At 46.4% G+C, this 22,919-nt stretch overlaps 1 protein-coding gene across 2 annotated transcripts; it reads left to right on the plus strand.

The window, feature by feature from the left end:
• Positions 1 to 10,861: 10,861 nt before the first annotated feature.
• On the plus strand, positions 10,862 to 21,992 carry LOC128337176 (uncharacterized). 2 transcript variants are annotated; one of them, XM_053277884.1, is made up of 8 exons: positions 10,862 to 10,995; positions 12,895 to 13,010; positions 16,142 to 16,274; positions 18,326 to 18,661; positions 19,032 to 19,346; positions 20,031 to 20,141; positions 20,230 to 20,279; positions 21,835 to 21,992. In XM_053277884.1, exons 3-8 carry the CDS (start codon positions 16,232 to 16,234, stop codon positions 21,886 to 21,888), a joined length of 909 nt encoding a protein of 302 aa, XP_053133859.1. In that variant the 5' UTR covers positions 10,862 to 10,995; positions 12,895 to 13,010; positions 16,142 to 16,231; the 3' UTR covers positions 21,889 to 21,992. The 2 variants fall into 2 exon arrangements, with proteins under 2 accessions (XP_053133859.1, XP_053133858.1); XM_053277883.1 differs by having other exon boundaries at positions 20,031 to 20,279.
• Positions 21,993 to 22,919: the final 927 nt, after the last annotated feature.

Here is a 22,919-nt window from a genome sequence, read left to right on the forward strand (position 1 = left end):
TTGTGCCGCCAGCGGAATGGAACAGCCTCGTCGGCATTCCGCGACGGAACAGCCTCAGCAGCAGCAACATCAACCAGCAGCTCCGTTCTGATTGGCAGCCAGGGAGCAGGAGGTGGAGGCAGCCCGGCTAAAGCGGCTCCAGCTTGAGGAGCATAGAGTGTGCTTTGCAGAGTGGCGCACGTCCACAGATGGCAGGCGCTGTAGCAACAGCTCTCTATGGTCCCCATGCGGTCGGAGAGCTACCACATGCAAAGAAAATATGCCTCCACACTCTCTCATTCCTCTCTCTCTTTCCTTTTCTCCCGTGTGAATTTATGCAGATAAAATCTGTAAATTAATTGATTCATTGGGTGAACTGGAAACGGGAAGCCAACTAAGGTTTCTAATCAGGAGTCAGCTGTATAAGAAGGGCCCAGGTTCAACCTTTAGCATCTTTATTTTTTTAATATCTTTTCATGTTTACATCCTGCTCTTCCTCCAAGTTGCTCAGAGTATGGTTATGTTCATCCACACAACAACCCTGTGAGGTAGGTTAGGCTGAGAGATACGTGACTGTCCCAGAGCCAAAAGGAGCCTTGAAATGGCTTCTTCTGCATAACTCTGAAAGGAAAAAAGAGGAGAGCTGGTCTTGTGGTAGTTAGCATGACCTGTTCCCTTAGCTAAGCAGGGTCTACCCTGGCTGCATATGAAAGGGAGACACACTGCAAGAGATTCCCCTCAGGGGATGGAGCTGCTCTGGGAAGAGCAGAAGGTTCCAAGTTCCCTCCCTGGCAGCATCTCCAAGATAGGGCTGAGATTCCTGCCTGCAACCTTGGTGAAGCCGCTGCCAGTCTGGGTAGAAAATACTGAGCGAGATAGTCCAAAGGTCTGACTCAGTATATGGCAGCTTCCTATGTTCCTATGAACTGATTCTTCATCCTCATTTGTATCAAATCACCCTAAACTATCTATTTATTTATTTTTAATTTTTTGCTCCTGGGGATACCTATGTTTAGCCTGGAGGTTGAAGAGATATATGCTGGCTGCTTGTTCCCTGTTGATCCTAAGGACAGGACTGGAATCAATGGGTATAAATGATAAGGAGGCAGATAACGAGCCACTTTTTAGAGTTAGTTCACACAATTGTTTGCATCTAGGTTTAATGTGGGTTACCAACAGGGAAGTGATTGCATGGACTCATGTCAGGGTGATTTATGACCTGAGGTCACCCCCTCCCACCTTGGCATGGATTCACACAATCGCTTCTGTGTTGGTAACCCACATTAAACCTGCATTCACGTGGTTGTGTGAAACAACGACAGTGTCTGAACTGGAACCAGAGAGGTCCAAAATACAGATGAGCTGGAATGGAATGGAACCCACTTTGTTGTTGTTTAAATGGTTTCAACTCCTGTCCCTGCTGTTGGGCAAAAAACCAACTTTGCTCGCTGCTCTGCCCTTTTCTTAAAGTCAAAGCAGTGATCGAAACAAGTGGACAGATCCTAAGAGCAGATAGTGATACTCCCAATAGCCAAATCTCACACTCTTCTATTAAGAAATCGAAAGATATGGGTTTTTTTCCCTCTCCCCATTGTTCAGAAGTATAAAAAGATCATAGCCCGATGTGTGTGCTATTATTTGTGCGGTTTCCCTATCCTGTGTGAGGGAGCTGCAAACACAGAGAGGTGAGCTCGGACACCACAACTGCTTTTGTCACACAAGCGCCCAAACATCTCAGCACCGTTTGGGTTCCGGCCTCTGCAAAATACAGGCCTGTTGTCGCTTTCACCCTCTGAGGTGTGAAGCGGGAGGCTGGTGGGAGACACAAGACTGAAGTCTGGTTTCTCTGCCTTGATCTTTGGGTCTGGTTGCATTTCCATGATGATCTCCCCGGTGGTTTTCACGCGTTGCTGCCGAGAATCGAAAACAAAAAGCCATTCTAGTTTCTAGTGGCTTCTCATTCCCTCTCTGTGGCCTGGTCCACACAGCCATTCAAACTGAGGTTTAATGTTGGTTACCAACATGAGTCTGATTGTGTGAAGCCACACCAAGCATGGCCGATCATATCTGGGTTTCTGTTTTGTTGCGAATACTGTATTTACCAGAATCCAAGATTAGTTCCCCCTACCCCACTCATGTTCTTTGATGTGAGAAATCAGGGGGTCGTCTTAAATGCAGAGTACCGTTATTTTCAGGTAAATCTGGTATAGCCTGCATTTGGCCTCTGTTTTTGAAGGGAGGCATCTTAAATCTAGAGACATCTTCTATTGGGGTAAATATGGTAAGCTGTACCAAAAAATTAAAAGGAAAGGAAAGAGACTAACATCCAATAGTGTTGTTCTGGGAACTTTTTACTCTCAGGGAAGAGAAAAGCACAAAGGAGTGTGTGTGTGTGTGTGTGTGTGTGTGTGTGTGTGTGTGTGTGTATGTGCGTGTGTGAATAAATAAATAAATACGGACTATAAATAAACAATGCATTGACTAGATGTACTATTAATCATTCATTTGTACAGCTCTTTCAGCATGTAAAAGACACGGTCACCTCATCCTTGGTCTCCACAACGGTTGTGCAAGGAAACTCACAGCTATTAATTGCATCTTGGCAGATGGAGACAGAGGCTAAGAGGCTGCATCCGGAGGCCTAGCTGGTGTTTGCATCCTCCGATCAAAGCCCCACACAGCGGCCCGCCCATCGGTCATGGGCATCTCACAGGTTGTGTTTAGATCTTTGTGTCTCCCTCTTGCTAGGCTCACCTCCTCTGGAGTCCTTGAAACGAAGTGCAGCTGTGTGTAGCAAACGCTTTCCTGCAGGGCAAAAGAGGAGAAGTCATCCTTTCTTGACTGAAAAGTCCCATTCAGGTGTGGCACTAGGCATGCAGATAAAACAGAAGTTAAATCAGCAATGTACCTGATCCCAGACCATGCTAATTAGACTCCAGCCATGCATTGGTTCATCACGTCCGTCTGTATTGTGCACTTTTGTGCAAACTCCGAGCATCATACGCAGGGGCGTAGCAAGGTTGGAGTGGGCCTAGAGACAAGATTTTAAAAGGCACCCCCCTCACTGAAGCTCAGCTCATGAAGTAAAGTAATCTTAAATGAGGCTGAACAGTGGTAACAAAAAGCATAGTAAAATTATAGAACATCATCCTACATTATTTTTTAAAAGGTTTTGTAAATTGTGGATGATGCAAGTCATTTAATGGTACTAGAGAAAGACATGCTGTTCTGGTAGCTCCAGGTCTGAACACTCACATCAATTTCGGAGGATGAATACAACGGAAGGAAGCCCGGGCGGGTGTGAGGCTGGGGGAGTCAGTCATGTGACTTGCCTCTGGGCTCCCCCCTCAAGGCAGTGGGCCCCCAGACAACTGTCTCCCGTTGCCCTATTATACTTATGCCCCTGATCATATGGGTGGGGGGGCATGTTCTTCTGTTTTGTCCTTGCAACAAACCTTTGAAATCAGTTTGTTCCTTTGAAACAGGGACCTAAGAGCCTTGCTTCTTGATGAAACCTAAAGCCCATCTAGGTCAATCTCCTGTGTCCAAAACTGGACCGCTGTATACCTCTGCGGAGCCCTGAAGGGTTGTCTTTTGTCTACCTGGAACCTGTCAATCCCTCTGCGAGAAAGACTGCTTTGAGGGTTTCTTGTGAGTGCACCCTTTGCTGAGGCATACAAGCAGGCCCTGAAGGCAAAAGCCCTTTCCTACTTCTTGACCCCACCAGCTGCAGCTATTTTGAGGTAGACTGCCCCTGAACATAGGGGTTCCATTTGACTACCATGGCGAACATTAACACCAGAGTAGTTTTGCTGGGCCAGACGAGGCGACGGTCCACTGCCCAACGTCATGTTTCTAGTAGTGGTCAACCTGATGCTTACAGGAAGCCCATAAAGACAGGCTGTTCACATGAGCAGCCCTACTGAGATGTGGGTAGCCCTACTTGGGTAGAGCTGCTCATGTGAAGTGCCAGGATCAAGGCTGGTCCTGGCACTGTCCTCCCAGGGAGTCTGGGATTTTTACCTGACTGTTTACCTGAGTAAAAGAGCATGGAAATGTGCCCTTTACCCAGGTATGGGGTCGTGTGTATGCTCAGGCTGCACACAGCCCAAGCAGACACAGAGCTGGTTGCCTAGAGCGTCCAGCTCATGGTGGAATCTCTCACACACGGTGCATTGTGGGATATCTGGTGGCCTTTGGAGTCAGGTGGTATACAATTTAATAAATAATACTGATCACGACAATTTCCCCGGCCTCCAGAATGCCACGCGGCTTGCAAAAGTGTGGGTCGTATGGGTGCACAAGCTGTGTGGCCCGGGACCATGCCAGTTCGTCTGAGGGGAAGGTAATTGCTATCCTGCCTTCCCCCCACTCCTGCCCTCCCCAGGGCTCTCAAAAGTCATGTGAACGACCTCAGTATGTTACTTTCTTGTTTGTTACCCAGCCACTGAAATTCAGAGATAACCATGCCTGAACAGGGAGGTTCCATCTAGCTAGCATGGCTGATGGCCACTGACAAGTCTAAACATCTCCCCAGGAATGTGTCTAATTCCCTCTTAGAAACATGTCAACCAGTTGCCCTTTCCACATTCCATCAATTAAAAGTGTGTTGTGCAAAAGGTTGCCTTTTGTCTACCTAGAACCTGTCAATCCCTCTACAAGAGAGACTGTTTTGAGTGTCTCTTGTGGGTGCACCCTTTGCTGCTAGAAATGCTTCCCCCCCCCAAAGGTAACCATACCTGCGACATCTCCAAAGAGGGTGGTTCAGAGACCTGAGGCCTGGCGAATCCTTGAGAAGCAAACAGAGAAGAAAGAGAAAATTTGGTCTCATTCAGAAGGTCACTCCCCTTCTGTCTTCTACCAAATGTACAAGCAAACGTTTAATTTCTTTTTCTTTGTAACATGCAAGTGATTGGCCACAGCTAAGTGATTACAAGTAGACAGTGCATGTGAAACACTTTAAGCGCTTGAAATGACTATACAAATGCTGTATTATTATTAGCCACATCTTGTAGCAATTAGTTCCGGAGGTTAATGATCGGTCCTCTGAGAAGAAACAGTTCCTTTTGGGCAGGGTTGAGAGCTAGCCTTGCGGCCATGAGCATGAATTGCTCCCTTTGCTAAGCAGGGTTTGCCTTGGATTGCATTTAGATGGGTGATGACATGTGTGTGCTGTTAGATATTCCTCTTAAGGAATGGGGCTGTAGCATCCGCCATGCATGCAGAAGGTCCCGGATTCAGCATCTCCAGGTGGGTCCGGGAAAGACCACATCTGGAATGCTGGAGAACTGCTGCTGATCAATGCAGACAATGCTAGACAGATCAATGATCTAAGGGTGTTTTCTCTTTCAGGAGGACTCATAACTCTTTACAAAGCTCTTGCTTTGCATCCAGAAGGCCCCATGCTCAGTCCCTGGCATCTCCAAGCAAAACAATCTCAGCTAGGAGAGGGAGGATATCTCCCCCTCTGGTGGACACAACCCTGGGCGAGAGGCACCAAGAGTCCGATACGGGAGCTTTCGCACTGGTCACCACTCATATATGTTTATGCTGCATCCTTCCAGACGAGGAAGGAGTCTTCTGCTCACAGAAGGGCAACTTTGCTCCTCGTGCCAGAACGTTGCGCCAGAAAAGTGACAATGAATCTAAAGTTGCTCTTCTGCTTGCCTGACGTTCTTCAGGCATTCTGCTCCCGAACCCGTCTGCGACTCCTCTGCATTTACTCTTGCACAAGAAGAACAGGGTCAGCACCAATTATTTCCCTCCTCCTCAGAGTTCTTTGGACTCAGCCCAGTAAATGCCGCTCCTCTTCTTTCACCCTGGCAGGCTCAGGACTACAAGCCTTGAAAACACACAATTGCGGAATGGTCCGTCCCAATGGAATTCCGGTCGTTCTGTGAAGGGACAAAGTCAGTCTAAACCAGGGATTCTCTCAACTTTGGGTCCCCAAATGTTATTGGACTCCAACTCCCAGCCCCAGCGGCCTTTGGCTGGAGATTAGGGGAGTTGAAGTCCGTCAACATCTGGAGACCCCAGGCTGAGAACCCGCCTGGACTAAACAATGCTCACCACCCTCCTGAAAGCATTTTTCTCTGTTAGCACGCACATAGAGGCCAGAATCTTTCCCTCGGATGCTGATGCTCTCCAAGGTCAAACATCCCCCTTCGCCTTTGCAAACAAATTTGGTATTATGATTATCTGATGTATTGATTGACTGATTCAGTGCCGTCAAGTTGGTGTCGACTCTTAGCGACCACAGAGATAGATTCTCTCCAGGATGATCTGTCCAACTTGGCCTTGAAGGTCTCTCAGTGGTACATTCAATGCTGTCATCACTGAGTCCATCCACTTTGCTGCTGGTCGTCCTCTTCTTCTCTTTCCTTCAACTTTCCCCAGCATTAGGGACTTCTCAAGGGAGCTGGGTCTTCGCATAATGTGTCCAAAGTATGGTAGTTTGAGCCTGGTCATTTGTGCCTCGAGTGAGAATTCTGGATTGAGTTGTTCTATGATCCATTGGTTTGTTTTCCTGACTATTTATGGTATCCTCAAAAGTCTTCTCCAGCACCAAAGTTCAAAAGCATCAATACTTTTTCTGTCTTGCTTCTTCAAAGTCCAGCTTCCGCATCCATAGAGTGTCACAGGAAAAACCACTGTCCAAACAATTGGAATCTTTGTAGGTATAGACACGTCACGGCATCTAAATATCCTTTTTCCAAGGCCTTCATTGCAACCCTACCAAGTGCTAATCTGAGCAACTCCAGATTAAGAGAGGTGCTTTGTTTTCTCTCTCTTTGTTTTTTTGGTACCAGCTGATGGATAATCCACGGTCTCCAACCTTCTTCTGCAGAAATGCACATGAGCCGGGCCAGTTCCTCGATATTCACAAACTGGAACCGTCGGGTATGATATAGCAATAATTTGGCTTGTAACACTGCGAAGATCAGCTCCAGTTCTGCGTGGTTTGCTTTTGAAGGGTGAAATGCCTCCTGCTTCTGTCCTACAGTTCTGATCGGTTGGGTCCCTGCATGGCTGCTGTTGTTGTTTTTAAACAAGCTTCAATTTGTTTTATTTGTACATGTCTCATTTAGCTGGCCTAAGCAGGGGTGAGGTGGGAATTGATCAAGGTGGTAGAATGTGAAGAAAAATGGAACTGGGCCCCTGAAGGAGAGGGGACCACAAGCTTCTGTACACTCGTCCCTTCCCGTCCCACCTCTCTAAAGAAGGTGGTGGTAAGGTGGTGGGGTTCAGTTGTGTGGAAGCAAGACCGGAGGAAAACCTGGGTATCTCTTCCTCCTACCTTGCTTCCAGACAATCACTTCTACCCAGCTTTCCCTCTTGCCTTGTTTCCACACAACCGAAAATTGAGAGCACACAAATCCAGGTAGAACACTGTTTTGGATTGTGTGAAGGACTACTCTATCTTCTTCTCACACCCACCCCTGGAATATTATCTCTGCAAAGGACCGTGCACAAGATTTCCTCTTGCATAAAGAAATACTGATAGGGGATTTAAAGGGTGGTTTTATTTATTCCTCAGGATACGGCTGCTGATCTTACCTAGTGTGGAAGGGTCGGATCGAATCCAGGGAATGCTCAAGAGAAGCATCAGCAATGCCAGCGCAATCACGACAGCCAGAGGTACTGAGTAGCTTGAGCAGTTATCTCCTGCTTCTGCAGAAGAAGCTTCCAAAAGAAGAGAGATCATCAGATTCACTTACTCAACAACCACTGCTGCTATGGATACAGAATGCAATCATTCCATGCTTTTGTAAAAATCATGCATGGGGTAGAGAAAATTGACAAATGGGAGAGCTGGTCTTGGGGTAGCCAGCATGAATTGTCTTCTTTGCTAAGCAGGGTCCACCCTGGTTTGCATTTGAATGGGAGACTACATGCATTATGTCAAATGTGCCCCTTTGGGCAGCTCTGCTCAACTTTGGCCCTCCTGCAGATGTTGGCCTACAACTCCCATAAGCAATTTTTAAAAAGCGCTTGAAAACCCACCTCTTCAGCGAAGCTTTTTCAGCTTTTTAGATTTGTAAGTTTCAACCTGTTTTTAATTTTTAGATTGCCTTCATTGTTTTAAGATGTTTGTGTATGTGTTAACTTGCTTTATGTTGTTGTTAACTGCCCAGAGATGAAGGTTAGGGGCAGTGTACACATTTGTCAAACAAACAAAGAAACAAATAAATAACTAACCCCTGACTATTGGCCACTGTGGCTGGGGATTATGGGAGTTGTAGTCCAAAAACAGCTGGGGGGACCAAAGTTGAGCAGGCCTGCCTTAGGGGAGGGGGCCGCTCTGGGAAAAGCAACAAGCCTGCTTGCGTGAAGAAGTTTCCAAGTTCCCTCCCTGGAAACGCCGGATAGGGCTGAGATGGAAGAAGCCGCTGCCAGTCTGTGTAGACAATACTGAGCTGGATGGACCAATGGTCTGACTCAGTAGAAGCCAGATTCCTGTGTTGCTCCCTCTCCCTCCCTCCCTCTCTCTTTACATATATAAAACTGCCCAGAGACGCAAGTTTTGGGCAGTACAGAAATACGTTAAATAAAACATAAACAAGAATATATTTCTCCTTCTGCTATCATACTAGAATTCCTTGGCATCACCCAATGAAATTGACTGGCCAGGGGGATTCAGGACTGACAAGAGAAAGTGCTTCTTCACACAGCTTGTGGAACTCATGGCAACGAGATCCAGAGATTATTTCTCACGACACCAGCTGCCAGGGGTAACCGAACCAGGCAGCTCGTGTCGTCTGGAGCCCTGGGTGTCGGGCACTCTGCGATGCGAAAGGATTTCGTGCTCCTGACCCCGGTTTTGGTCTCTTCTGCACCACCGCTCATGTGGGTGTGCGGCGTGGTGGAGGCAAAGACGGCCACTGCTCATCTGCCCGGGGAAGTGGATTATGACATGCGGAGGTCCTAAGCTATGTCACGCTTGCAAGGCCCCTAGCATGACAGAAAACATTATTATTCTATCGAAAAGGCCGACGGAAAGGAAAATAATAAAGTTTTATTTTTACTTGGCAAAGATGCATCAAAAGAACTAATAACCTAACTCAAACAGTTATCTTGCAGTCAACTGGTTTGCATTGGAAACCCTGTTAAGTGAAAATACATGATGTAAAACTTGAATTTTACTCTTCCTTTTTAAATCCAGAGGCCCCTCCTAACGTGAGACCTCAAACTGTAGCTTACTTAGCTTTTGCCTAAATCTGGCGCTACCCTGGGCTTAGAAGGCTTTAAAGGAGGATCCGGCAAATTTGTGGGAGAGGAGAAGCTTATCAATGGCTCTTAGTGGTGATAATTAAATAGAACCTCCAGCATCAGTAGCACTGTACCTCAGAGTACCAGTTGCTGGGGCCATGGCCTCCATGGGCGATTGCTTCCACACCTTGCAGCGAGTGTTTTTACAGAGGCCGAGTTATATCTTGCAATGTTACTCACACACAGGGAAAGTGGCACTCTCCTGAACGCTGTTGCCGGTAGAGTTGAATTTGACTTGGCACGTGAAGACCTTCCCAGCCGTCTGCAAATCCATGGGGATGCGAAGGAGACTGACAAAGGTTAAGACGCCGCTGCTGTTTCCCACTAAGACTGAATGGTCCTCCTGGCTGAAACCTCCGGGGCCGTCCCAGGATACTTGGACGGAGTTGGAGACTCCGCCGACCAGGCAGGCAAGTGGCTGGTGCTTACGCTGCAAGGGCCGGAGTGCTTCGTGCGCAGCGGGCAGGGAAATCATCACCCAGCTGTTTGCAGTGTAACTGTCTGAGAGAGAGAAAAAGTAGGTAGAGGGTTCAACAAGAGCAGCTGCACTATCTCTTCCGGCGGGCATTTCCCCATCTTGTCCTGCCACTGTGTTCAAATGGTGAGATCAGTAGCAGGGACTAGAAACATAAGAAGCTGCCTTATACCGAGTCAGATCCTTTGTCCATCTAGCTTAGTATTGTCCACACACTGACAGGCAGCAGTTCTCAGAGGCTTTGGGCGGGGGTCTTTCAACCGGGGACCTTCTGCATGCAAAGCAGACGCCTTAGCACTGAGCTACAGCCTCACCCCAGCAGTCGTCAGTTCGTTCCCAACCTGGGGCCTGCTGACGCCGTTGGACTACAACCCCCATCATCCTCAGCCACAGCGGATGATGGGAGTTGTAGTCCCAACCACATTCTAACCAGCGTTAAAAGCCGCTGAATTAGAGGATCGTTCATGGCAGACAAACTCCCCTGAAAGACTGCTGGCCCAGCTAGCAATTGCCAGTCGTTGGCTTCACTCCATTCCTCCTGGGGGGCCCTGGCAGTTGCCCAAAGGTGCCACCCCCTCCTCATCCCAGGACACCTGAGACAGGGAATCAGGGGTGTAGCGAGGGGAGAGGGGGCCCATGTTTGCCCCTCTCCTCAGAGGTCCCTCAGAGTGAGGGAGATAATGACGAAAATAGGGAGGGATGGAGCTGGGTGGCCCTCAAGAGCTGGAGGCCCGGGTTCTTTGAACCCATCCACTCAATTATAGCCACCCCCCTGCACGGAAGAATGAATTGGAGGAGGTGTGAAGGAACCAGGGGACATGATTTCCAATGGCTTTTCCCTCTGAGATGCCCCATGTTTTTGCACATCCTTACCTCCCACGATCAGCAATGATCCATTGCTGAAAGAGAAATTATCTGCTCTGTTAGCACACACATATATGCCAGAATCTTCCACTTGGGCGCTGGAGATTTCCAAGGTCAAACTTGCCCCTTCAGCTTTGCAAACAAATTTGCCTCTGGCATTCTTATCATCATCCCCGCAACTCCAGATTAAAAGTGGCATTTCGTTCTCTTTTCTTTTGTACCAAGAGTGGGATAATCCATTGTCTTCTAACTTTTCTGTAGAAACGCACACAAGCTGGGCCAGCTCCCCGATCTTGACGAATTGGAACCGTGGGGTCTGATATAGGAATAACTGGGCTTGTAAGACTGCAAAGAGAAACACCAGGATGGATGATAGAGTTATCATTTTTCACCCACTTTTCTTTGTGGTGAGGCTTTATTACAATAATTACAATAATAATTACAATTATGAACTAAGTTATTAAATCCGTCCATTCCGGAAGAAGTTGAAATCATCCCTGTGCTTTCCCTAGGTGCCTGGGACTAGGGAGGCCCGTGGGGCACAGGGCCCCATTGAATGGCTCACAGCCCCGAATCCCATCAGCCACTTCCCTCCTCTTCCATGACCTCTTCTAGAAAGAAAGTGTATCAGTGAAGGCAAGTGCACAGAGCCTGGGAGAGAACGCCTGCCTTTACTGACACAGCTCTCTGCTGCTGCTACCTTCATAGACGGATAGATAAATTTATTAAGTGCCGTCAAGTCAGTGTCGACTCTTAGCGACCCCATGGAGAGATTCTCTCCAGGATGATCTGATTTCCACTTGGCCTTGAAGGTCTCTCAGTGGTGCATTCATTGCTGTCGTCATTGAGTCCATCCACCTTGCTGCTGGTCGTCTTCTTCTTCTCTTTCCTTCCACTTTCCCCAGCATGATGGACTTCTCAAGGGAGCTGGATCTTGGCATAATGTGTCCAAAGTATGACGGTCTGAGCCTGGTCATTTGTGCCTCGAGTGAAAGTTCTGGATTTGTTCTAGGATCCATTGGTTTGTTTTCCTGGCTGTGCATGGTATCCTCAAAAGGATCCTCATCTATCCCTCACAGATGCCGGATTATAATATTAGAGACTTGTTAAAATGTCATTAGGAGGGAATGACTGCTTTTAATTAAGGAGAGGAGAGCTGGTCTTGTGGTAGCAAGCATGACTTGTCCCCTTAGCTAAGCAGGGTCCGCCCTGGTTATGAATCGGAGACTAGGTTAGGGTCCGCCCTGGTTATGAATCGGAGACTAGAAGTGTGAGCACTGCAAGAGATTCCCCTCAGGGGATGGAGCCGCTTTGAGAAGAGCAGAAGGTTTCAAGTTCCCTCCCTGGCTTCTCCAAGATAGGGCTAAGAGAGATTCCTGCCTGCAACCTTGGAGAAGCCACTGCCAGTCTGTGAAGACAATACTGAACTAGATAGACCAATGGTCTGACTCAGTATATGGCAGTTTCCTATGTTCCTAATGATCAGAAGGGGGCTCTGGATCTGTTAAGTACCTAGCAACCCCCTTCCTATTGGGTTGCTTGAGGTCTGTGCTGGATTTATTTATTTATTTGTCTGTTTGTTTGTTTAGTTGGTTAGTTTATCATATTTTTATACCACCTGATATGTAGATCCCTAGGTGGTGTACAACATTTAAAACAATATAAACAAATCACAGATTGAAATCCACAAAAACACAATAGAAACAAGAGCAGGAAACCGTTCTGATGAAAACAAATTATTTAGATTCATTCTCATTAAAAAGCCTGCGAGAGCAAGAGAGTCTTGAGTCTGAAAAACAAATAGAGAAGGAGATTCTCTTCTTTCAGCAGGGAGCATATTCCGAAGCCCTGGGGCAGCCACAGAGAAAACCCAGCCCCAGACTAGCCGGTGGCATCCGTAATCCGTAATCCGTACCGGGAGGAGAGCTGGTCTGAGGGGAGGAGAGCTGGTCTTTGTGGTAGCAAGCATGACTTGTCCCCTTAGCTAAGCAGGGTCTGCCCTGGTTGCATACGAATGGGAGACTTGGTGTGTGAGCACCATAAGATCTTCCCCTCCGGGGATGGAGCCGCTCTGGGAAGAGCAGAAGGTTTCAAGTTCCCTCCCTGGCAGCATCTCCAAGATAGGGCTGAGAGAGATTCCTGCCTGCAACCTTGGAGAAGCCGCTGCCAGTCTGGGAAGACAATACTAAGCTAGATAGACCAATGGTCTGACTCAGTATATGGCAGTTTCCTATGTTCCTAACCTCGTAACAGGCGGCAGGGTTCATGACAAATTAAGCTCTCTTTTTAAAAACATTTATTTAAAGCCGAAGTAAAGCAGAAGGAGGAGGTTAAAGCAGAAGGAGGATTACCTGTGGAGGACAAGACGAGGAACTTGAATATGAATACCATCATAACTGAACGCAGGCAGCTTCCAGATGTGGTAACCTCAACTTTGCATGTGATAATTTAGCTGTTAATGATAGAATGGTAATGCCGCTGTGAATGAAGGGTCTACCATGACCTGGTTCCTTTCAGTGGAACATCTCTGTGTGGGTGGTATAGCAGACTGATGCTGCATTCAGTACAAAGGTCAGTGAGAGATGTTACTTACAGGCAGTCTTGGATGGAATCCACCAGTGGGCACTGAATTAAGGTTTGAACCTTGATTATTATCTGAGACCCAGAAGGACTGCCAGTTTCTTGGTTTCACTGGGCGTAGTTTTGATTCCCAGCTTTCTCATATCAGTTCCACCCCCTCCCCCTGAAGTCTCATATTTGTTCTTTCTCTCTCAAAAGTTTGGCAGGGGCTGTGCCTATCTTTGAAGACATTTGGAAACTTGGATCAGTGCAGAATGTGGTGGTTAGATTTCTTAAAAGTTGTCGGCAGTACCATTCGAGAGAGAGAAAAATTCAGTTCACTTCCCGCTCGTAGAAGAGTTCTGTACATCCTGAAAGCTTGCTGGTATTTAGGTCGGCCCTGATGTAAAGTAGGGCAATACCTTTATTAGGGCCAGCCAGAATACCAGCAAGTTTTCAGGTTCTGCAGAACTCTTCTACAGGCTGGATGTCAACTGAAATAAAGGGAAGAGCTGCACACGATGGAGAAGCCCCAAGGTTTACTGTTTTATAACCGTCTGAAGATGGAGTTTAGGAGGCTTTAATGCAGACTTAATTCCATTAGCCTCTGCTAGCTGTGAGGCAGATTTCAGTCTAAGGGGACAGTTGCAATTAGATTACTGTTTGCTATGAGATTACTAGCAATGAGATGACTGATGGATAGTAGCCACCCCTGGGAACATGTTGCAGTGAAGTGGGTGCCTGATTACCCGTGAATGCATCTTTCACTATGGCCTTGTAATACTTGGTCTGGATCCGGGATCTGACAGAAGAGTTAGCCTTCCTTAATGGTCTGTTGTTGTTTCCTCCCTTAATGGGTGATTTCCCTGGAAAGTGGAAAGTAATGGACCAGGAGAAGCTGAGAGTCGGCAAGAAGAAGGAAGAGCATCTTTTGGGGCACAGGGGTTCTCTCTGGGGCACTGGGATGAGATAGCAAGCTTGCTGTTTGCTTACCTCCATCTGGATCAAGGTTTCTTAACCTTGGGTCCCCGGATGTTGATGGACTACAGTTCCCATCATCTCCAGCCACAATGGACATGGCTGGGGATTGTGGGAGTCGTAGTCTATCAACATCTGGGGGCCCAAGGTTAAGAAACCTCGATCTGGATGATTTGGCATCCAAAAGAAGCTGAAATCCAGGAAACACACAACTGGAACTGTTTAATTGCTTATGGAAGACTGCATAACAATCTCTTGACAGTGTTAAAATGGCTGTACAGGTTCCCTCTTCCTTTCTGAGCATAATCCAGAGTTCTGGTCCAAACCTCTAAACCCCTCTATTGGCTTGGGGCCAGGCGGGATACCCCAGGAACCAGCTTCTTCCATATGAGCTTGCCCAAGAGAGAGCATCTACATCAGAGGTCCGTGGCAACATGCCGCCACCATCAATAGGCGAGGCAGGAGGTAATGGGGAAGGGGTTTTTTGGTGGTGGCCCCCACTAGTAGATTCCCAGGGATAGTCGCCTGTACCCTTGCTTTTAAGTGTTTTGTTCCAGGGCAAAACCTCTGTATTTATTGAGGCATTGTCATCGGTTTTACTCATTAATAGCTGGAAACCTTTTAGACTTTATTCTGCTGTTTTGTCTGTTTTCTTATTTCCATTGTGGTGTGGTTGGCATTTGTGTTTCTAGGTATCTTTGTTTATATGGTGTTTCGTTTTGTTTTTTAAAATTCATTTGGGGATTTGTTCTGAATTGAAAAGCACTTGAAAATTGAAAATCAATCAATACCCTCAGGTGGCGTGAGGGGGCGGCCTTGAGTGGCAGATTTGAGCAATACTCAAAGACAGATTTCAGTTATTTGGGGGCATTTTTACATGGTTATTTATTAGTATATTGTTTACTGGGGGAAATAACAGCTTTGGACCATTGGAGGCCTTGAGCACACCAATAGCTCTGATATTGCTCTGATTGCCAGACTATGGGAATAAAATGAGGTGACTGCAGTCAGCCTAGACCTCAACTTTGGTGTGGAATGTATTAACGGCAGCAAACGTTTCAAAAACACTAAATGGCTGTTAACCCTGGCCTGCTGCAAGCAGATACTTGATGCAAGAGCAGATGCAAGCTGGGGAGGAGGCTTGCCCAGCTCTCTTAACAACCACCTCAGCTGCCTTAACGGAATGCCTCCAAAACAGACCTGGGACACAACCTGTATGCCCAACGAACGGAATGAGGCCATTCACACAGTTAAAAACCCCAGATTTGGGAGCTGTTATGTGCTCCCAATTTTTGGTTGTGTGGAAACAAGGGGGTAGGACCCCCTAGCTTGCTTCCACACAACCAAAAATTGGGAGCACACGCAGCTCCCAAACCCAGGCGGAACACAGCTTTTGTTTGTGTGAATGACCCAGTGGTGCTCTTTGGACCGGACTTCCGGGCGGAGGTCCAGTCCCACGCAGGCCTGGGGGGGGCCTCCAAATGCTGGTCTGGAGGAGCTCCAAATGGTGAGTGTCCAAAATGTGGTATCTCTCCGCAAGTCAGTGGGAAGTACTGTATCTTATTCAGACTCTCTTCTAAACATAGAAATAAAAAGAGTTTCCTGCTTTCCCTGAGCATGTTCTGGTGTAAAGAATAGTGCCTACACCTTAATCTGGCAGTGGGAGTCGGGGAGGCCTTTAGTTCCAGGGTCCAAAATTACCTAGGTGCGCCTCTGGAATGAACTCAATATCTACTTGTGATTTGGGAAACGTCTATAATTTTGGCCTTCAGATATCACCTCTACGTTCACTCTAAGATGCAGGACAGATACTGGCTGCAGACATACATTTACGACCATTCAGAGTGCTCGGGTGGTTTGTTGGTGAATATTTGTTACGGGCAAATAAGAAAAAGACCTTTGCCTGCATGTCTTGAAAGGCAAGCTACTGAATAGCCTTGCGGCCCTGCTAGCTGTGTGTCTCTATCAAAGAAAGTGGCGGGCTGCATCTGTCCGCCTTCATCTTTCCACCCACAGGAAGCCAAAGAACATCACAGCAGGTGGGGCAACAAAAAACCGATTCGCCACTGGGTCTGCTTCGGAGTCGTCGCTGAGGAGGACTAGAAGATGTTGTTTCACTTTGCTGGGATGATGCTACTTTCTCTGCATTGTAAGTATTTCCAAAGCGGGCCGGGGAATCTCACGGTACCATGATGCCGCACTGGAGTGGTGGTCTTGTGGGGGAGAGCTGGTCTGGAGACCCATCTAGGAAATGACGTGTGCTGAAACCCTACAGTGTGTGTGTGGATGGCAGGTACACACATCCAACCCTTCAGGAATCAGCATCAGTCTCTTGAAAGCCAGGCTGGAGGTTTTCATGGCTTGATATTGTGAACAAATGAGGGGGAAATTGAGGGTGTGCTGGAATCTCGCAGGAATCTCGCAAAAGAGAACGTCTTCTTCGCCATGAACCCCACCACCCATTGAGATCATCTGGGGAGGTTCGTCTGCAGTTGCCACCGGCTGGCCTGGGTGTTTTCCACACAGAGCTTGCTACTCTTCCAGAATGGAGGGTGTGTGTTCACATATTGGGCAGATTTACCCCGAAGTCCCTATGAGCTATCGGGAAGCACTTCACACATAATTCAGGTTTTTCATTGCACATTAGAGTGCAGCCCAATTTATATCTGGGGTTAAAAAAAATCCACTTTTTGTGTCAGATGTTTTGGACAACTTTGAATTCACAGTGAAGCCTTGCAGTAAACTTGCAGTAAAGCTTGTGTTGTGAAAAACGCCTTAGTGGCTACTCAGGGATGGGCCTTTTCCGTTGCGGCCCGGAGGCATTGGAATGCAATCCCTGTTGAAATAAGAGCCTCCCCATCTCTGACAACTTTTGAAAAGTCCTTCAAGACACATTTGTTCACCCAGGCGTTTAATTAGAGTACAGATTTGATTGTTTTAATATTGTGTTGAATTTTAAATAATGGTCTTATTCTTTTGTCTTGTTTTGGTTTGTATTATTTTGTTGTAAACTACCCAGAAGTGTTTCACTTCTGGGTGGTATACAAAGGTGCTAAATAAATCAGTAAAATAAATAAAGAAGAATGGGAAGCCCATTCCTTCGGGTAGTGAAATCCAAAACAGATTGTGAGGAGCTCCAAAAGGATCTCTCCAGACTGGGTGAGTGGGTGATAAAATGGCAGATGAGGTTCAGTGTTGGCAAGTGTAAAGTGATGCACATTGGGACAAAAAAACCCAACTTCAACTACACGTTGATGGGATCTGAGCTGTCAGTGACTGACCAAGAGAGGGATCTTGGGGTCATGGTGGACAGCTCGTTGAAAGTGTCGACTCAATGTGTGGCAGCAGTGAAAAAGGCCAATTCCATGCTAGGGATCATTAGGAAGGGGATTGAAAATAAAACGGCTAATATTATAATGCCCTTATACAAAACGATGGTGCGGCCACACCTGGAATACTGCGTACAATTCTGGTCACCACCTCTTAAAAAGGACATTGTAGAACTGTAGACGGTGCAGAAGAGGGCAACCAAGATGACCAGGGGCCTGGAGCACCTTTCTTATGAGGCTGGGCTACAACACCTGGGGCTTTCTAGTTGAGAAAAAAGACGACTGTGGGGAGACATGATCGAGGTCTATAAAACCATGCATGGTGTGGAGGAAGTGGAGAGAGAGAGAAATTCTTCTCTCTCACACATAACACTAGAACCAGGGGTCGTCCCATGAAATCAATTGCCAAGAAATTTAGGACCGACAAATGGAAGTCCTTTTTCACACAACGTATAACCAACTTGTGGAATTATCTGCCACAAGATGTGGTGACAGCCAACAACCTGGATGGCTTTAAGAGGGGTTTGGATAACTTCATGGAGGAGAGGTTTATCAACGGCAACTAGTCGGAGGGCTATAGGCCACTTCCAGCCTCAAAGGCAGGAGGCCTCTGAGTCCCAGTTGCAGGGGAGTCACAGCAGGAGAGAGGGCATGGCCTCAACTCCTGACTGTGGCTTCCAGGGGCATCTGGCGGGCCACTGTGCAAAACAGGATGCTGGACTAGATGGGCTTCCTTGGGCCCGATCCTGCAGGGCTGTTCTTATGTTCTTAAGCCCGAACTGCAGGGCTGAAATGTGCCATGAGCATGTGATATGTTGTGACTGCTTCTTGTCAGAGGGTTCATCCAAGACCCCTTTGCTTTCCCTTATAGCTGCTGAATCACAAAGGAGCGTACAAGTCCCACAAGAGCTGAGGGAGATCTTGGCGTTTCCTGGAAAAAATGTCACCATCAGCTGCAGCTTGCCTTCTGGACAGCAGGAGAGGCAGGTGGTGACTTGGTATTTAGAGCAGCAAGACCAGAGGCTTCACAGGATATTCCTCAGTGCATCCTATACACATTCTGATGGGAAGTACTCAAGTCCCTCAAGCACCGACTTTTCTCTGGTCATTAGCCATTTGCAGAAGAATGATTCGGGGGTTTATTACTGCGCTGCACCCATATACGGGAAATTTGAAATCCTGAATAGATCAAGACTGATTGTGGTGGGTGAGTCTAGCAGCAGATTTTTTAATATTGATATTTGGTATCATGCCTGATCAAATATGTGCTCCAAGATGGGTACAAATCCCCGGCTTATCATGCAAAGAGAGCTGTCAATATAAGAGCTTCTCTGTCTCTGGCTGCCTTCAAAAAACCACATAAGATGCTGAAAAGACCACTCCTGCCTCAAAAAGATGGAGGTCTCTGCTAAAGACTATTTAGCGAAAGACCTTTGCTAAAACTATTGTTAAAAATATTTTGCTAAAACTGTTTTTTGAAATTTGATGACTTAAAAATAGTTTTAATTGTTTTTATTGAGTGTTATTGATGGTTTTGAGTTGTGCACACTCAATGACCCTTCTCAATGTTCTTTTAGATCCTTCTCAGACACAGCTTTTCATGCTGGTGCCTTCCTCTTCTTTGGAGAGAGCTCAGCTTAATCACAGCTTCCCTCTACTTTGCCTCCTGTGGGATGCAAACCCTTCTTGGAAGTCTATTTCCTGGGAACCTAGCAGGGAAACATCTCCTGACCCCATGGATGTTGGCACGTTGGACGAGAATGGAGTCTTTAGTGTCTGGAGTTTACAGCTGTTTCCTCCAGCGGCGTGGACACAAGGAATAGGTCCTGGCTGTTCGGTCCAAGCAGACAAAAACATCAGTGCTGTATTCCAGAGGAGGCACACAAAGAGAGGTACAGAATAGCTAATTCTGTCTGGAAATTTATCATCTCTTTTTGCAGTAATGATGTTTCCCCAGCTGACCCGGAACTTTGCAGAGTGGGACAGTCTGATAACTTGTAGCAAGAAATGGTTGCAGAAAAGGTAGCCTCTGAGAAGGAATGAAGGGAAAGAGAGAGAGAGAGAGAGGTAGCAAGCATTAATCCCCCTTTGCTAAGCAGGGTCTGCCCTGGTTTGCATTTGAATGGGAGACCACATGTGAGCGCTGTAAGATATTATGATTATTAATTTAATTTATATACTGCCTGACTCCAAAGGCTCTAGGGGATATTCCCCTTAAGAGGATGGGATCGCTTGCATGCAGAAGGTTCCAGGTTCCCTCCCTGGCAGCATCTCCAAGATAGGGCTGAGAGAGACTCCTGCCTGCTACCTTGGAGAAGCCGCTGCCAGTCTGTGAAGACAATACTGTGCTAGATGGACCAAGGGTCTGACTCGGTAAGGCAGCTTCCTGTGTTCTTAAAGAAGAAAGGGCGGTCAGACATCAGGAGACCCAAAAGAAGAAGCCACCTAAATATTTCCTGCAACTTCTTCTCACCCTTCTGCAGACATCAACTGCTCAGGGAGCGTCCCAGGATTCTTCGCCTACAAGTTAACCTAGTTGCTGATCCCCGATTCTTTCTCTCTCCCCCTCCCTCCAGTCCCTTCTACAGGAAAATGCAGCACCCTGTTATATGTCGGAGTGCCCTCTATTGCCATCCTCCTGTTGATCCCACCCTTCCTCTTCCTCTTCCGAAAGCGTCTTGCCAAAGGTAATGCAGCGGAGAGAGCTTGGTGTTCTGGGCAGTCTTTGGCCAAGGTTAACCGAAGTTTCCTCTTTCTTTGTTTTCCTCTGTGCAGGGAAGGCAGAGCGATCAGCGAGGCAGGTTCTCATGGGGCAGATCCTACAGGTATCACTGACATTTCGGAAAATGCTAACTGGTTTTGTTGAATGGCTTGGAAGCTCTGCCGAAAGCCTTCGGATCGCCCAGGGTTTGGATAACAGAAAGTGCCATTCACAGAGTATGGTTGTTAGGACTGTTTCTGTTTCGGGAGAGGCAGGTGTTCCCCCTTCATTCTTACCCAGGAGAGAATGCCTCTCCTAATCCCATCAAAGAAGAGCCCTAGAAACAAAGGAAGCTGCCTCCTACTGAGTCAAACCCTTGGTCTATTTAGCTCAAGAGTGTCTGCACTGACTGGCAGCAGCTCTCCAAGGTTTAAGGTCGGAGTCTTTCCCAGCCCTACTTAGAGATGCTGCCAGGGATTGAACCAGGGACCTTCTGCATGCCAAGCAGATGCTCTGCCACTGAGCTGTGGCCCCGCTTGTCAGAACGAGCCTGCTGAGAGTTACCCATTACCATCCATTTCTATATCATCTATATCTACACAACGCATAATCAGCTTGTGGAACTCTCTGCCACAAGATGTGGTGACAGCCAACAACCTGGATGGCTTGAAGAGGGGTTTGGATCACTTCATGGAGGAGAGGTCTATCAACGGCTACTAGTCGGAGGGCTGTGGGCCACCTCCAGCCTCAAAGGCAGGATGCCTCTGAGTCCCAGTTGCAGGGGAGTAACAGCAGGAGGGAGGGCATGCCCCTTTCAGCTCCTGCCTGTAGGCTTCCAGCAGCATCTGTTGGGCCACTGTGCGAAACAGGATGCTGGACTAGATGGGCTTCCTTGGGCCTGATCCAGCAGGGCTGTTCTTATGTTCTTATCTATATATATACACTCTGTGTGTGATTTCTCCCCCTTCAAAGCTACTGTTTGGTTCTATGAAAATATATGTAGATTTCATTGCCTGACATCCAGACTAAATTACTCCTGAATAGTCCTACTGAAATTATGTCATCCTTTAGAATAATTTATACTCAAGAGTAGGAGTATGTCCTCCTGTTCAGTACTGAGTAACAACTTAGTTGGGAGGATATCAGTCCATTCCTCAGTTAATCAACTGAAACAAAATTCGATCAATCAGTCAAGATTTATTTCTTCAGGTAGCAACCCCTTTTTTCTTCCCATATGCCCCAAATGGCAAAGCGAAATGATGGGTTGGGTAAAGGGACCAGTAAAAATGGGTAACTGGCTTGTGACTTCTGTGAATGTATTTCCAAGATGGTGCTAAATGTTTATTTTCGTCGCTCACACATCACTTTGGGATGGTTACTTTATAAACTGGACACCTTGATGACTAATTACTGCAAATGGCATCTGAGATAAAAATGGGCAAAAGCCATGCAAAAGCAGCATGGAAATTATTCTATTTTTTCAATCCCTTGCCCGTGATCCTCAGTTGCATTAATCACAGAAGAGAAATGTTTAGAAACACATTTAGGGTTCTTTGTTTATTTTTCCCCATAGTATCCTTTTCATTGAACTTAAAGTAAAATAAAAACCAAAACAAAACACCAAGATTTTGTATCTTTTGCAAAACAGGCCTTTGACTTTCAATTTCAATTTCATTCAGACTGATTACGCTGAAGTATGTTCCAACAACCGAAATGTGCTCCAAATGGATTAATACCGATTCCTGATATGGTTGACGAGTAGAAGAGAAGACAGAAAGCAAATTCCAGAGCTTAGTATATTTTAAATGTATTAAATGCAATATTTTACATTACCCAATCTGGCTTCTGTGGACTCTTTACCTAGTGCACCCACATGCCAACTTAGGAGAGACAACCCCTGTTTTCTGGACTATTTATTCCTGTCCCTGTTTTTGCTTTTTGAGGATACTATTATTTTTTAAGTGAGTTGCTTGAGAGTTGTCATTCTTCAGGGTTCAGTTTTCTCAGGATCTCTCTCTAGAAGTTAAATCTCTGAAGAGAAAGGTGGATACACCTATGCCTTAGGGCACATACATGTATGCGCATAAATGTGAAGGCACCACAATGTAGCTTTATAAACAGTTATTTCCTCCACACATTTAAAAAAAACCATGAGTTCCTGTCACAGCAAAGCCCTCTGTATGTGCTCAGATGCACTGCAGTTGCCTTTAAAAAACAACTGAGTCTAGGGGTATTTTCCAGATATAAATTCTGCATGTATCCATCTTTTTAAACACTCTGCATGTTCTCAGATGCCTTTTCCTTGTGAGGAACAATGACAAAAATCAGACAGATGGAGCAAATGCAATATGTCTGGTTTTTGTTTCTACTCACAAGGTTTGGACATGCTTAAAGAGACTCTCTCTGGCCAGGGTAAAAAGCTAAGCAACCATAACCACATCAAGTTATTAAGATCTGCATTTGATTGATTAGCCTTATTCCACAAATCAACGCCTTTATTGCCAACATGATACGGTCTAAACCAGAAGGACCAACAATTTTTAGTTTCTTAACACTTGTGCTTACTCAAGCCCATTGATTTCACTGGGATTACTTCCAGGTAAGTAGACACAGAATTACAGCCTTTTTTATTTATCTATTTATTTACCTATCTATCTATTTATTTATCTATTTATATTAAAAACAATTAAAATCAATTAACAATTGAATCCTGTGAGGTTCGAAAACTTGCAGAATATTAAGAAGATAATATTCCACTATACAG

Source organism: Hemicordylus capensis, chromosome 14 (genome assembly GCF_027244095.1).
Source record: "Hemicordylus capensis ecotype Gifberg chromosome 14, rHemCap1.1.pri, whole genome shotgun sequence".
In the NCBI taxonomy this organism is placed as follows: Eukaryota; Metazoa; Chordata; class Lepidosauria; order Squamata; family Cordylidae; genus Hemicordylus; species Hemicordylus capensis.